General features: G+C 39.3%; 1 protein-coding gene across 2 annotated transcripts; it reads right to left on the reverse strand.

Annotated features, from left to right (window-relative positions):
* Positions 1–773: 773 nt before the first annotated feature.
* On the reverse strand, positions 774–15,520 carry RAB18 (RAB18, member RAS oncogene family). 2 transcript variants are annotated; one of them, XM_059494001.1, is made up of 7 exons: positions 15,357–15,520; positions 12,785–12,840; positions 7,607–7,668; positions 5,735–5,807; positions 4,147–4,265; positions 4,000–4,066; positions 1,261–2,519 (listed from the first exon to the last, which is right to left on the reverse strand). In XM_059494001.1, exons 1-7 carry the CDS (start codon positions 15,422–15,424, stop codon positions 2,341–2,343), a joined length of 624 nt encoding a protein of 207 aa, XP_059349984.1. In that variant the 5' UTR covers positions 15,425–15,520; the 3' UTR covers positions 1,261–2,340. The 2 variants fall into 2 exon arrangements, with proteins under 2 accessions (XP_059349992.1, XP_059349984.1); XM_059494009.1 differs by lacking the exons at positions 4,147–4,265; positions 5,735–5,807 and having other exon boundaries at positions 774–2,519.
* Between the last annotated feature and the right edge of the window lie 1,002 nt (positions 15,521–16,522).

A 16,522-nucleotide genomic window follows, 5' to 3' on the forward strand; every position in this document is an offset into this window, starting at 1 on the left:
GGAACAGATTTATTTGAAAGATGGCAGCTCCACAACCCACACCCTCACAAAAAAAAAAAAAAAAAAGGCAAGAATAAAAAAATGTAGCACAGTAACTGTTGCTAAATTTTCTTTAACAAATACTGGAAGTGCAAGAATCCAGCTTTCCAGTGTAGAGCTTCTTGACAGAGAAATTATGAAAAGAAGTGACACTCTAGGAAAAACATTCCTCAGAGACAGAAAGTGACAGAACTAAACATGCTTAAAAGATGAAGACAGAAAAGCTAGTTGCAAGTCAATTAGAAAACATCTACTTAAAGAAAACCACCCCTCTAACTGCTTTCAGTCTCACTAATTATGCTGTTTCAGAATACTTCTCTCCCAGAAATATTTTACTGTGCAGTAAGGAAAAAATGACTTAATTCTTTCACAGAACAATACCCAGTATTCAGAGTGCCCTGCCATTCCCTCCCTCTGACAAAAGCTGTCAGATCTGGCAAAGGCAGAATAAAAGATGAATCCAGGTCAGGTGATAAAAGGACCTTCTGTGAGAAATCAAAAGTTGTCTCTTCTAAGCATAGGGATGCACCCAAACTAGGGGGGAAACTAATATGGCAATAAATTACAAGCATCTCCCAGCATTATGATACTTGCCAACTACTGCTGACAAAATTAAGTTGTTGAATTTTAATTCACCTACAACTTTACAGTGAGGCTACAAAAGCCAAAATCCTTTGACCTCAGTGCTAACAAACACAATTTGCTCAGCCCACATACTCTGCATGCAACAGGAATGCAAATCTAAGATTTTAATATAATGTTTATGCATATTTAATATTAATTACATTTACATATTTAAATTATCCTACTACATTAACAATACTAGATACAATATGTAGAAAAAAACAACTAGCACGGTTAAGCCTTCAAATTTTGGTAGTTTTCTATCAAGTATAAAACAGAATAGAAAACAAAGTTTCCATGTAAAGAAGAAAAGGTATTTTAACAGAAGCAGCCAAGACCTGCTGCAAAACACAGATCATGTATGCTGACATTTAGACAAAACCTTGCAGTAATAAAAGATGCTGTCATTCACTATGTTTACAAGATACTGCCTAATAACTCATTTACTGACTGCACTGTAGTGATTATTTAAAAATCCCACACAGCATCTTTGTCTTGTCCTTTAGAAATAATTTGTACATACGAAATGACCTTGTTTAACCATATGTGCTAGAAAATATAGAACTCTGCAATAGAAAGAGGTTAAAAAAAGTTGAATACTGTGGAAAAAATTTATTTAAGTCTATACAAGTCTTCTGAAACAAACCATTGGTTTTGACACAGTAAATTCAAGTGAATACTCATTGCAATAGTATTTTTTCATACAGAGATCAAGAAGCCCTATAGCTTCCCATTTAGTGTCTGTGACAGTTTTATTTCTGAATAAGTAGCTGCACAAAGCAGACGTGATAAGAGATCTCACAGTCACAGTGAGCTACAGTTGAGATAAACTTAAATTACAAACATTTCAGAAAATTAGGAATCCATACTGAAGTGTGGCAAAATGATTCACAATGAAAGAACAATGACATCACTCAGACCCCTTGCCAATAATGAAGACTTTCTGCAGCAAATCTAGAGTAGACCATCATAAAAACTGAGAGTGCAAGAGTACCACAAATTTAGTATATAAATATCACAGGATTAAAACTCCAGTTAAGCCATCAACTGAAGTGATGATTAAAAGGAAAACATGGCGTCTCCCAGCTTTGCAAAGGAAGCTTTCAAAGCATCTCTTCAAGAAAGTGCTGATGCCAACTAGGGCCTGTGCCAATTTGTGTTTTAGACTGCACTGCTGAAAGACAAAATTTTAGCAGATTTGTCTAAGAACTGTATAATCCTGCTGCTTTTAATACCTTAAAAAAGCATTTACTAGAAGAGATGAAATGTAACATTTATAGCTCATACTGTTTCCAAGATCTGTGCACACTATATAGTTTTAGAATTTCAACAGAATTTAAAAATAAGACAAAGAGCAGACAATGCAGTATTAGTTAGATGGATTTGTTTAGAATAGTTACACAATTAATGTATACAGTTGTAAAATTTTTAGTGCATTTGTTCTTGCACATTATTAATGCTACTTATAAAAACCTGAAGATTGCAAATTGGGCATGCTTACCATAACATTTTCAGACTGGGAAAGCTGCAGAACATTTTTTTCTACAAGTGTTCACTGCCATGATACAAAACAAATATGTGCAAACTGCAAGGTCCCTAAAAATAGCATTTAATGACTTTATGTACAGAAAGATGTAACTATCTGTTTAAATATGCAAAGAATAAGCTTCCCAAAGTTTATAACATAGAACAATATCCACCACATGCTCCTCCTCCTCCATATCCTTCTTCCTTGTTTGATAACTTTACACCTCTGTTTTGGCTTTCACTTTCCCACAGTCCAGGAGTCTGAATGATTTTTTCAACAAGTTCTTCAAAGGCACACTGCACACCATCACATGTTTTTGCACTTGCCTCTGGAGAAGGGACACAAAAAGTCAAGTGTTAGCATAACTTCTGGTAACTTGTTTAATATTTCTCTTTCAGTTAAGTTTCAACCTACAAACTTAAAACTTCTACAACCTATTCCTAAAAACATAGCAGTGCCAAAATTGGCAACTATGGGGATTTGTCACCACACAGGTAGCACCTCAAAATATTTTTAATAGAAGAGCTTTCAAGTCAAACTTCACCAGAACATACAGACAGCTATAGCTTAGCTTTGTTTTCCTGTAGAAAGCACTCCAGGTAAGAAAAATTTGGATTCTTGTCTGAAAAAACCGTTTGCTGTTCTGTGTTTCAGTTCTGTACATTAATCATAATTGAAGTACCACAGACCATATGAATCAAGGATCCATACTGCAGGATTCTGAGTCAGTCTCCATGATAAAATTCATCTGATAAAAACAATAACAAATCTCATTCCTTTTGCAATTTGCAGAATTCTAGGTAATTTCACTTAGGATCCTTACTTTAACCAAGACTAAGAAACCTGCCCAGAGGTTATGTTATGAGAACAACAGACACCACCAGAAATTTTTCAAGCCCCACAAGGGCTTGCCCTGTTCATCTATGCAGCCACACAGATATTCAGCATATGCAGCATGCATATATATATATACATACACACATATATAGTTATGCACACTTATAGTCTAATTTTCATTTTTGTTTTCATCTCCCTTGCACTTAGTAGCTTGTGCCTCAACTTTGAACTTTGATTTCCACATCTGATGCTGTGGCTAAAAAGAAACACAGCAGGACACAAAAAAAAAAAATTAATCTTCAGTCAGAGATGAAGAATGTAAGTCTAAGTACAAGAATGAATGAGTACATATTAATGAACTGCTTTGCTACTGAAATAATGCTGTAAAATAATCCCTTCTGATCCTTAGGTGAAACACATAATAAACATATGCATAAAGAGTCACTTCAACACCCATTTTTTAATTTATCATTACATGGCTTTGCCTACAAGACCCATTTCATTTTGCAGCAAGATGAGACTAATATATTTGCTCCAGTCATAATTATGTCATTATTCAATCCCACCCACCATTCATAAGTTAATTATATACCTACCTGTTTTTACATCCCAGTTCTGATACAGATTTCTCTCAGTTATTTTGCTACAGTGAAGGCTGGCCACTAGCACCAGCTTTCCCTCTTTCATTTTGCTTCTGTTATTAATCTAGCAAGTCAGCTTGGGAAAGAAATCAGACAAAACCCCAAACCCAAAACAGTTTTCATCATGCTAAGGAGAACCTGTACCTACATAACCATCCACAGCTACAACAGGGATCTGGACAGGCATCATTTTAAAAAACTCATTATCTTTGTGCCCAGCACAGGTGAGAAATATAATTAATTGGATTGTACACATAAATCCTACAGAAGTGGTACTTTTCCTTACATAACAAAAATCAAGAAAGATCTCTGCAAGTATCTACAACATACCTATGAACAGCATGGAATGTTTTCTTGCAAATTTGAGGCCTTCATTTCTGTCAACTTCACGGTTTTCCTATAATAAAACAAAGCATTAATATTCCTTATTAACAAAATACACCAGCAGATTACTTACTGCAGTTGAATTTGGTTTACCTTATCAATCTTGTTTCCAACTAACATTTGCACTATGTCATTCCTTGTGCAGTAAGTTTCCAATTCATTTAACCAGTTATCCAGCTTGACAAAAGTATCTCTTCTTGTGACATCATAAACTGAAAGATATTAGTGGTATTATTTCACAATATTTTTCCAAGAATTACAGCTTACATTACAAAAGTAGCAAAAATGATGGCTTTTTGAATCAGAATACTGAAGGAGTTTTAAGGATTCAAATTTACCTTCTGTATGAACAACTGGAAAGAAAGTAGGACATCTAACAGCTCAAATCACTGATGCAGAACCACTCCAGCTTCAGTCACCTACAGTTCTCAGACTAATATTCCTTGATATATCCTAGCTTACAGACTAGAGACTATCATTCTCCAAGGAATACTACACTAGCTGATCCCTCATCATGTAGGATACCTAAATTCACTACATAACAGCTACGGAAACAGGATGGCACAACCATCAGTACTGAAGCTATAGAAGTGTTTTTTTCCTTTGTTTTCACATCCCATGTGCAGATAGGCATAAACAGCTTCTTTCAATCAAAACTGTAACTTGATTTGCATGAACAACCTTATTTTTTGGAAGACAGGTAATAAAGAAATAGTCAGGAGACATTAAATGAAAGGGGAGAGCAAATCTCTCGAACAGCAGAACCTTTTATCTCCCAAACAGTGCTTGTTTACAGCTTTCAACAGTAAGTAAGTGGCAGGTTCAGTGCAATAAAGTGACTTGATACAACATGTTTTGACAGCACTCTCCTATACCAGGAAGATAACGCAACTCACAATTTGGGAAACCTACCAGGTCACATGACAGATGTTATTCCACATTAAACTATTTAACTAGACACAATAGCTTAGCAAGATTCTCTAAATGTACATCCCTGCCCTTGCTTTAGTCAGCTCCTCACTCCTAGCAGTGGAGAACTTCAGAGCTCAGTGCCTAGCAAACATGCTTCCATACACCAAAAAATAAAAGCACAAATGAGACTTCACTATGAAGCTGACTTCACCATGAACTGGGGTTTCTCAAACACAGATTGGTGCTTTCTACATGTCCAGCTGGTCTTTTCTAAGTCATTCTGACTGTGTAACATTCCATCAGTTGGAAAACAAATACCAAAAAACCTCAGCCAGATTCCACATGGTTTATATCATTAATTTAATTAGGAAAAAAACAACAGGGAGAAGAAAAAGCTGTATCATACTGATACAGAGAGACTACACTGAGGAGAATTTGTTTTTACTCTGCACTTAGTAAGCACAGGTAAAAATAAAAAGCAATAAAGAAAAGACAAATTTATGACAGCACTAGGACAAAGCTCCAAGCTATCCTTTCAGATAGCAGTAGCTTTTATTCTCATGCAAAAAATCAGAGGTTCTCAAGCTGGTCAGATTGACTACATGAGAAAGAAGTTGAGACACCAAGATGCTTTTAAATGAGTTGTTCAACACAGACACAAAGATTTTAAATATCACTTAGATATTATATAAAGGCTATATGAGTTTGTGTAACTCCAGTGCATGAGAAAACCACAAACATTTGAACTAGCATGCAAAGAGATACTTACCTAGGATAACACCTTGTGCACCTCTGTAGTAACTGGGGGTTAATGTTCTGAACCGCTCCTGACCTGCGGTATCCTAACAAGCCATTCAAAAAGTTCCATTATTCACAATTTGAGCAGAATGCAGTTTAGCTTTCAGGTATTCTACTTCTGATGAACATGCAGAGTAAGATTTAAATTATATTCCACTAGCAGATTAGCTGAGTTTATTCCATCCCCTGCTGTTTTACTACACATTAACTTTGAGACTTTATGTAGTCTGTCCCAGGAAGCACCTTTGAACTACTAAATGTAATATGTAACTGGACTATATAACAGTAAGATGTCTATTTCTGCAAAGGCATTTGATCTGCAGCTAGTATTGCAGCAACCAGCAAGAAAGCAGCACAGCTGCAGTACTAACATTTTCTAACAAGCATCACAGCCCATGACAACAAAACCAGTTCTTTCACTTCAATCACTTGGTTCAATTAAATTTAATTGAGTATCTGGGAAAATGGACTAACATGCTATAACACAGCAGAAGCAACAATAAGTCAGAGGTTTCTCCGGTTTTAAGCAAAGTTGAGTTTACATCCTAAAATTAAAGAGTCAATAGCTCTGGAAAATAAAACAAAACCCACAAAATTAGAATGCTGTTTTCTTGTCAGAGATTAAGTTATGGTGCACACTCATTGAAGGCTTTATGCACAGAATATTTAAACAACTTTTTTAATTTACCTAGGTTAGAAGTGACACAAAAAACACTCTGGATTCCCTGACAAACAACCTGGATAAGCAAAGTAGACTTCAACATTCTACAAGCCACTCAGTCAACATCACATATCTAAAACTGGTTTTGTGTCATGATGCACTTTCACAAGCTTTTCTTTTCCAGTTTTTCTCAGGATTATTTCTTTCTATTTATCAAAATGAAAGAAAAAGAAAACCCTAACTTATCATTCCTTGTTTTGCTAACAGTCTGGTTTTCCTCCTGTATGCATTCTTTATTTTCTGTCAAACTATTGCATTTATTTTCCTTGTCAAACCTCTTTATTTCACTGATGACTACTACTGTAACTAAGACATAAATCCTGTTTGTTAGTGAGGTATGGAACACCTTCCAAGCTACAGAAACACTGCAATACACATTTCATGTTCTGCTACTACTTCCCAAGGAAACAAAGGTCTGATATCTTACTTATATGAGAAACAAAGTTTTAATCTTGCTTGGTACAAGAAGACACAACTGGTCTGACTATTCAAAAATGTGCTTCAAGTCACAAGTGTGGAAGCTGGTTTACACAATGGGGAATATTTTTTAAAAGCTTGGAAATATTTTTTCTTTGCTTGCTGTAATGGAAGCTCTACTTTTAACTAGAGCAGAAGTTGAATCCACTAAAGCTGCAACTACAAACACTGCCCCTCTCTCTTTGAAATGCATCTGCTTCAAATAATTCTGATGTTGAGCCTATAAAAGTCTTCATAAGATGGCTATGAAGTTTAGACAAAAAATGGCTCTAAAGAGGTAACAGATGAGCACACAACTGTAATTCTTAATCTATTAATACACAACTTCAGTGCTATAGGCAAAATTTAGTAATGAAATGAAGTACATCCCTCTACTGATTTAATACCATTTAGTTCCTCCTTTTTTCTACTTCTTTCCCAACCAGATCTGCAATTAGTACTGCAGAAGCTCACAGGCAGCAGAACTACCCCCTCAGCCAGCCATCCCACAGTTCACTGCAATTTCTGAATGCTGCAGTATTAACCGCCCACATCTCCAAATCACCTTCATACTAATAGAAAAGGATTCTATACAAGCTATACATTATAGAAACCCTAGCTATTCCTAAAGCAAAGCAACACATGAAGAACTTGGGAGAGACTCACCCATATTGCCAGTTTAGCTTTGTTTCCATCAACTGAAATAGTTTTCACCTTGAAGTCCACACCTAGAGGAACAAAAACATTTTAGTTCTTCAAACATATTACAGTTATCTTTGAAAAAGACAATAAAGAGAAATGGAAAAAATAAAATTAAACTCAAAAAACCCCCAAGTTTTGACACAAGCAGGAAGAATAAGTTCCACTAGCTATTTATGAACTTCCCTCAAAATGTAAGGCTTTCTTGCTGACATGCTCTTGCAAAAGCCTAAAGGTCTTTTAAGCCTTTAAATATTTTATGGAAGTAAGTCAAATACTGTATCTCTTGTATTAAAGCACATATTCCAGGACAAGTTTTTAAGTTTATAATTCAAATGATTAACTTTCTATTCATTACTCACAAACACTCTCCAAATAAACAAGACAATGGTTCTGCTGGTCAGTCATCTACTCCAACAGGTAACAACTCTTCCCCCTTCATGTATCCTCCACCCCAGGAACTAAGCAGCCTATCAATTGCTCAAGGACAAGATGCACAAAACTCAGGCCAAGGAGAAGCAGCATGTTAGTGACTCCAAATTTAAAGGATATAGTGACACACATCTGTTTGAGAGGCTCATCAGTTATGATGCATTATGCTTTAATTTAACCCTTAGGTTACTAATAGCAAGTAACTACCTAGAAATCTGTTTCAAGTATTTTGGAGTGACTTTCACTTCTCACCAGGCAGCAGCTCCAAAATGAAGCAGAAGTATGGAAAGTTGATACTTCTACAAGAACAACTTTCAAGTGCAACAGCAACCTTTTTGTACTTGGAATTACAATGTCAATCAGACTCCCTACCAGAAAACATTCTGATACAAAATGAGTAGAGCCTCTGGATGAGTGCACTGCACTTACATTCCCAAATTCATGCAGATTACAAACAAATACAAACAGCTGCCAAAACATATTCAACTTAAAGTCACAAAGGATACATAGCACGATTAAGAAACTGCATATTAAAGTTGAATTAAACTTTAAAAGAGCTTTGTTTCAAAAAACAAACACAATTTTTATTCCACTGTTTCACAGCTTCAGCTCACTGACATGTTCCCTGAAGTGTCAGGTGTTTTTCAGACAACATCTTGCACTGGAAGAAGCCCACACTCTCTTTCAAGTAAAGTTTTCCCAAAGTACATCAACTTTTGTAGTAACTGAACAGAACTTAACTTTTTCCAGGTACTAGTACTCTTAGTCCCTAGCTCAGCAGTAATACAATGCTCAATAGCATGCACAAGAATGGTGCATTATTCTACAGTTGTGTTCACAGAAAAAAAGTCGTTATAAAGTTTGTTTTAAACACCAGTTCTTAGAACATTACCTAGTTCACAGAAGACTGCTATGCTAGCAATTTGACTCAATCCTAGAGAACATTCTGTTCTGTCCCCTTTTCAGCACTCAGCAGTAACTTTCAGGCTAACAGAATCTCTTTCTTCCACTGCAATTGCATGTTTCTTCCCCTGAACTCCAAAAATCCCCATCTGCAGTTCGGTCAGCATGTCCAACAGTTCACAGTGCATTCTTTTATCCATTAGTCTGGCACCAAAACCTGTAACTGCAGATATTACAAGTCTATTGGATACTTAACATGACAAAAGACATCATAATATTTTCAAGAAAGAAAATTTCTTCCTTAAGACAAAGATATTTTATGCATCCTGAAGCCACAGTATTCTCCTTCCATTCAGTAAACAGATTCTGTATCTTGTGCCTGCACAGTTCAGCAATTTTCATTTAATGGAAATGGATATATACACCTTTATGTTAGCTGGTTTAAAATTTACTTCGAATTTTGCAAGACCAATGCAAGTAAAATAAAAAACCAGAATTGTGACTAAGCCCCATGCATTAAACTGACTGCTGAAAAACAAAAGTATGAAAATGGACTAATAACACACCAAAATCCACCCTTTAAAGTGATTGAGGCAAGTAAAATAGAATTCTAACAAAAAAAGGAGCTCAACATATATAAAAGTCAATTAACAAAAAGAAAGCTTTTAAATACAGAGGTTTTTGGTTGCCCATCTGCTACAAGGTAGGTAAAAAAAAAGGTTCAAGAAAATCTTGTTGAATTGAGCAAACAGGATGCTCATATTTCCTAAAGCCAACAGTGAAATACAGACATGTTTGTGTGACAGGTATCAGTTCTGACCTTGCAAGAGTGATGTGTCTGCCTCAACAGCAGAAAGCTGACAGTGCCTTCCACCATGCCTTGGAAGGCAGCCAGAAACAAGACAGCACTACTAGAGTGTACTCCTGTGTGTTATCACCTCCTGCCTCAGCACTACACACTAACATACTACAGATTTACAACCTGTAAGAAGCAGCTCTGACACTGATACTGCTCTCACATCCAGGCCAGCAATGCTATGCTGTGTTTACAGGAAGTGCACAATTAGCTACAGTGCAGTATTTGTGTTGTAGGTAAGTGACAAGTTGGACAGCTTAGGAGTTTGAGGTCTCCAAATGCAAAGAAAGCTAAAAAGTTAGGAGACATAAGATCTCAATACATTACTTTATTTGCAAAATATGGATTGCACTGAAGACTTACCTAGAATCTCTCTTACAAAGAAAAAGCAAGTGAGGACAAGCATGATCAATAAGGCCAACAGAAAATACTGGGGTAAGCAGTCTGGTAAGACCCATGTGATGAAACCAAACAAACAAGCCAGCCATTCTCAAGAGAATACAAGGACAGGTAATCTGCCAGGTTAAACACAACATGTTCAATCCAACTGAAGCTACTAAAGCAGAAGTATTTGCCAAAAGCAGCTTATTCTTCGAAGAATATCACAGGATTTTTACTAAGTTCTGAAGAATAACCCACATGAAACAATCATTAAAGGTTTCTTTTAAATTGCACCCAGTAGGTCTGTGCAGGCTATGAAGGTTAAGATGTCTCAACAGGTCATCACAGGGGAGCAGCTGTACTGCTGTCAAGGCTTTCCTCAGTATTGTGGGCTTGTGTGCAGTTCTTATCTTAAAGAAAACCAAACCAACCAAAGTTCTCCTCACTTTCTAATCCAAATTAAAAAAATATATAGCCACATCAGTCAGTTTAGCAGTCAGTACACAGATGACATCGAAAGAAGACATTATTTGTAGTCCATTCATTTTGAAAAAGCACCATACTCTTCAGTTTCAACAGAAAAGACTTTAAAACCTCTTCTGTCCTTCAGTCCCCCAACTCTCAAAATAAAATAGTATGTTTAATTAGCACAAAAAGAACTCCAAGCCAAGACTCACAAAGCGTTTTGACATTTCACCATCTTGTAAGTACCTGAAACTGGCATCTAGCATCTGTCTTCATGCAGCAGAATAGCTACCTCTAGGAACCCCTCCAACTGCTTTATCTATATGAACAACAATCATGCCCTGAATTGGAAGCTGACATTTTGCTTCTTAAAAATACATTCACCAGAAAAATGGCAATGGCACTGGATATTAGTTTCAAAAGAAAAACAAGAAAACAAATAAGAACATAAACTTTGTCCTCTTCCAGTTAAGCTGACAAAAATGAATCTGCTATCCCCTAGGAGTGCCCCTGACACCATGCTGTAGGACTTGCACAGCTGGGGCCACAGCAGCTCTTCTGCAAGCACTACCTCAAACATCACCTGGTTGGGCCTAACAGGGCTTTTGCTCAGGCTCTAGAAACTGACTTTTCCTGCCAAATGATCATATTCATTCCAGATTAGTACATTTGTTTCAAAACTCAAACTCTCTCTGAAGTAATGTTTACATTGAGTACTCTTCCTCCTTTTCCACACCAGAAATAGAGCAGAGTAGGACCTGCCAGCAACAAACCTAAACCTTGAATTGTTACTATTTAACAATCAGTGATTAGCTGCCACATATGCTGTTGTGCATGTTTACAAACCCGAAGAAGAATTACTTCAGGAAATATTTGCTTAGTTTCTCAAATGATGCCAGTTTTTGACACAGATACAAACAGCAGAATGGAAAAAATAAAAAAGAAACTCCACCATTAAAAACAAATTTTAAAAAAATCCCCAAACAATAAAGATCCCCACTCAGAGACTGAGCTACTCTTTTGGTATCCAAAACATCATGAAGGCTGAAGTAACTATTCTGCACCAACTGCCTGGCTCGCAGGGTTGGCATATCAAGAAATAACAGGACATGAAGTATATACAGTGCCAAAACTATTAGATTAGAATCCAAGATTGCCATCTTCACCATCTGATCTATTTCATTCCTGTTTACTTCCATACTATCCTCCCTCATGAGCTGAGGTGGGGCTACTTGCACAACTTCATTTTTCATAAGCAATGGAATGAACAAAAACAGGCCATTTTCCTCCCCTTGGCTTCTCAGTGCTTTATATGAAATAGTACTCCTGAATCTTATTATGTTAGTGAAAAAAAAAATTCAATTTATTTAATTATTAATAAATTACACAGAGCTGGTTTTGCTTACCAACAGCTGAACTCAAAAGAAAAAATTGTATATAAGCTCTTAGGCAGAAATCTTCCTACAGAGAAAATAAAGAATGCAACTGAAATGGTGGTGTGAAACAGTATCTCTATTTTCCATAATTTCAGTTATTGCTTTGGCACAGAGCTGCATCATACTCTTAAAAAGTTCCATTTTGCTTCCTTTGAGAACCAATCCCCTTAGTGTATCCTGCATTCTGGGTCACTCTCCTGAGCACAACTGACCCATGCTGGTAGGTACAATACCAGCACAGCAATGACACGTCACTGCCTTTTTCCCCAGCAGCTCTGGATTCTTGGCTCTCTTCCACTTCTCTCAGGAGTCCTGCTGCCAAGGAACTGATTGCTAAGCAGAAGAAAAAAAAGCAACACACATTGTAATTTCCTCTCTACAGAGGAAAAGCAGATGCCACGCAGAGCCCAGGGCACTCCAGCACTGTCAGAAGTTGGAAGAGTTAACACTACCCTGCTACAGAGTAGGAAGACAGCTACCAAGTATCATATTACAGAGACACAAGGCCTGGACAGCAATAGTATTAGTCACAAACCTGACAGCTATTTTGCATAGATAAATCAGTAGGAGAGTAGTAGTTCTTACAGAACTGTTCAGACAAGCCTGAACAAACCACAATTTTACACTGAAAATGTTATCAGTTTTTCTAAGGTAGTATCAGCACATACTTACCAATTGTTGCTGCAAGTTCTGGGTCAAATGTATCATCTGTGAACCGCAGCAGAAGACTGATAGGGAAAAAAGAAAAAAAAACCAAGATACTATTATTGCAGCATATCCATACCTTGCTGAAAGACTATAAATTACAAGTCTGAAAGGAACAGCACATCACATAGCTAAATAAACTCACATCTGATTTTACTTTTTTTTTTTTTTTTTTTTTGGTAGGAGAGAATATATGGAAAAAGGAAAAGAACATGGAAAGAATAGAGCAGACACCCTCTGCTACCTGAGCCCTTATCTCTGCATGCACTACCAAGAATGTCTCTTTGAAAACAAAGTACCACACAAGTTGTCAAATCAGTTGCCTGCACAGCCCTGTGATCTGCTTTGCAAAGCATTTCACTTCAACCTTATTCTATTTTTCTTCTCCCAGAAATCAGTACAAAAGTAGTATTTTTTGGTTCGTTTCAATATTGCTTCACACAGTATTTCTGTAAGCTTGAGAAATAAGTTCCAAGTTAGCTTTTCATCCCAGACATAATTCCTTGAACTGGGCACACAGGGGAACAGCAAGGACAACACCCAGGAGAAATAAAGACACAGAAGCTGAAGAGTAGAAATAGCTCCCCAACCATCTTATGATTTTGTATTTCTTTGTATTAACAACTCGTGCACACAACATTTCCCCCATTGTGATGAAAGTGTTTGCTAGCAATAGAAAAAGTTACAACTAAGATTAAACAGGACATCACACCAGAGCACTGCAGGGTCCCTTAAAGAAGTGCCCATAATGCCACCGGTGTCATGTAAATATTTCTGTAAGAGACAAAGATTCTGAGCATGCAGTCCCTAAAATCAACAGACTTATGCATCTGTGGCAAGGCAGCTGTTTGCTATGACCATGGCTTCTACTCATTCCCAGGATGGAGAAACAAAACAAAGCTTTATTTACTTTTTGATCTTCCCCACCACCCTGTTCTTTTCTCTTCTTTTGCATGTGAATTTAGAAGTCAAGTGCTTTCTAGCATTTGGACACAGCCCTGCATTGACAAAAAAAATGACCACTGAAATTCCTTTATTTCAATGAGGATGAGTGACAACTCTAAGTTAATCACAGACTAATGTTTTTTTCTCTCCTTACTCCAGAATCCCAAAACCAAAAGGTAGCTTCACTTATTAAAGAATTAAAATAATAATAATTTCTCTTAAAATCACAGCACATAGGTTTTTACCAGTCCCTTCAGATGGTTCTATAAAGATGCTATTTCAGAGCAGCTATTTTTAGTTACAACCAATACTAGTTTCATTCAGAACAGAGAAATTATGGAACCCTTATACTGCTACTAGAATAAAACCATCATTTCACCAGTTTTGCATGCCTAGCCCAGCCAACTTCTACCTTTTCATAGGCAGCTATCATCTTCCACAAAGCATAGCAGGAATAATTCTATATTAAGTTCCTGTACCTGAACAACTCCACTACTATAATTTAATAGCATTTTTACTTCCTCCATATAATGCATCTATTAGCAAGCTTTCTGATATAAAGAAACATGTATATAAATAGGTATGTAAAACCCCTGTGTTTTATCTGCCCCAGGAAAAATTCTTCCATGTGGCCACTCATATGTGAGGTGACATCAACTAAAAGAAATTTGCTCAGGTCATGTCTGTCACCAGGGGCCTACTGTAATAATTACCAACTCAGTAGCTAACTCAAACAAGTAACTGACAGACTTCTAATAAATATGGGCACCTTTTTTCCCTAATTAGCAACTTGTATGTAATTTGGGGTCACGGCAGGGAACATATATTACTGGCACAAAAATATCAAATATAAAATTACCAGTGTGGTACATTCCTAGACACCATCCTGCATTTATATCCCACACCCTTTAGTAAGAACTATGGTACTATCAAAAATGGGGAAAAAAACAAACAATACACAAGTAAAATCCCAACTCCTTAGCGTTGCTATCTACAGCTTAGCCAAAGCCATGAATACAGCAAGGAGGAAGAAATCAACCTCAATGTACTCGATAAAGCCTAGAAGTAGCAAAAAACCCTGTATTAGAACTATTATGCTGAGTCCCCGTGCTCCCCGTCACACACCCAGTGCTGGGTCACCTGTGACTCTGCATATCCGTATTACGGGCTAGACGTTAACCCCAAAGCGCTGTGGGGCTGTACAAGGGGCTGTGCCCATCTCCGCAGCACCCAACGCTGCCCCGGGCACAGGGCGGCCCGGTGACCTGGGCAGCCCGACAGAACCCCGGCTCCATCTGCGGGCACCTGAGCCTGGCAGACACCAGCTCGGGGCCGGCGGCCGCGGGAGAGTGGAGGGGGAGAAGGAAGAGGAGAAAGAAGAGAAAGAGGAGGAAGATGAAGAAGAAGATGAGGAGGAAGAGGAGGAGGGGGGGAACCTCTCGCCCGCCGGAGAGCTGGTCGGGAAGGGAGCTCCCCCCGCGGGCCCGGCCCTGCGGGGCGCAGGCCGCGCCCAGACGGCATTGTCCGAGCAGAGGCCTAGGCCGGAGCCGGCCGGCCAGGAGAGGCTGTGGAAGGCTGGCGGGCGCCCCCTCACCTGGACTTGCCGACGCCGCTCTCGCCGATGATGAGGATCTTGAGGGTGGTCAGCACGTCCTCGTCCATCCCGGCAGCGCCCCCGGACCGGCCCCGACCGCCCGACGCTCCGTGCGCAGCTGCGGTGGCGGCGCTGCGCCTGCGCGGGGCCGCCCGCGGTTTGTTTACAGCGGGCGGGGCGGGCGGTGCGCGCATGCGCGGGGCCCGCGGCGGGGGGAGCTGCGCGGCCGGGCCGTGACCTGAGGGGAGCGGGGGGGCCCGGCGGGGTTTGCGGCTGCTGACGGTGTCAGAATGCGGGGCCGTGGGGAGAAAAGTGACCAAATAAAATGGCAGCGGGTTATTAGACATTGGAATGGGCTGCTCGGGGACGTGGTGGAGTCCCCGCCCCTGGAGGTGTTTAAGGAAGGACTGGACGTGGCAGGCAGTGCTGCGGTGTGGTTGGCGAGGTGGCGGTCGGTCACCGGCTGGACTCGATGAGCTCAGAGCTTTTCCAGCCTCACCGACTCCGCCATTGCTTGCCCCGCACGAAGGTGGGCGGCCGGAGCCCGGGGCGGGAGCGGAGCCAGCTGCCGCCCCCCGCGGGGAGCAGCGGGTCCGGGCCTGCCACCAAAACATGGGCTCGTTTGGGGACGAACCGGGACTAGGGCCAGCTGCTACGTGACACCAACGTGCTTTTCTACCAGCATCGTACATTTTCCCTTAGAAGCCAAGAATGTTATTTAGTTGGTTTTCTTCCCGATTCCTATGAGAAAGTCTCTTTATAACCAATTCAGCTAACCTGCTATTATGGCTTGAAGCCTACCTCAGGCCATGTGTAAACAAGTGCAACTCTTCTAAAATTAACAGAGTACATGTCAGATGTGAGATTCGTCGACTGGTGCTGTAGTCCTTGGCCCTGCTGGGCAGCCTCTGGGCAGGCCAGAGACTGATTCCATCAAATATAAACAAGTTCAGGCTCCTCCGTAATCACATCAATCAGTCACACAAGCAGTCTGTCCAAAGGAAGCGATCAGGCCATGTCAGCAGTTTGCACAAGGCAGGTGCACCGTGAGGCCGTCGTGGTTTCTGTCAGAGCGATGGCTGCAGAGGGCACAGCTCCTCTGCTGAGCATTTGCCTTCGCCTGAGTTCCAGGGTCAACACAGAAACCGTTCTCTTGTGTTTTTGTG

This window comes from Ammospiza nelsoni, chromosome 1 (genome assembly GCF_027579445.1).
Source record: "Ammospiza nelsoni isolate bAmmNel1 chromosome 1, bAmmNel1.pri, whole genome shotgun sequence".
In the NCBI taxonomy this organism is placed as follows: Eukaryota; Metazoa; Chordata; class Aves; order Passeriformes; family Passerellidae; genus Ammospiza; species Ammospiza nelsoni.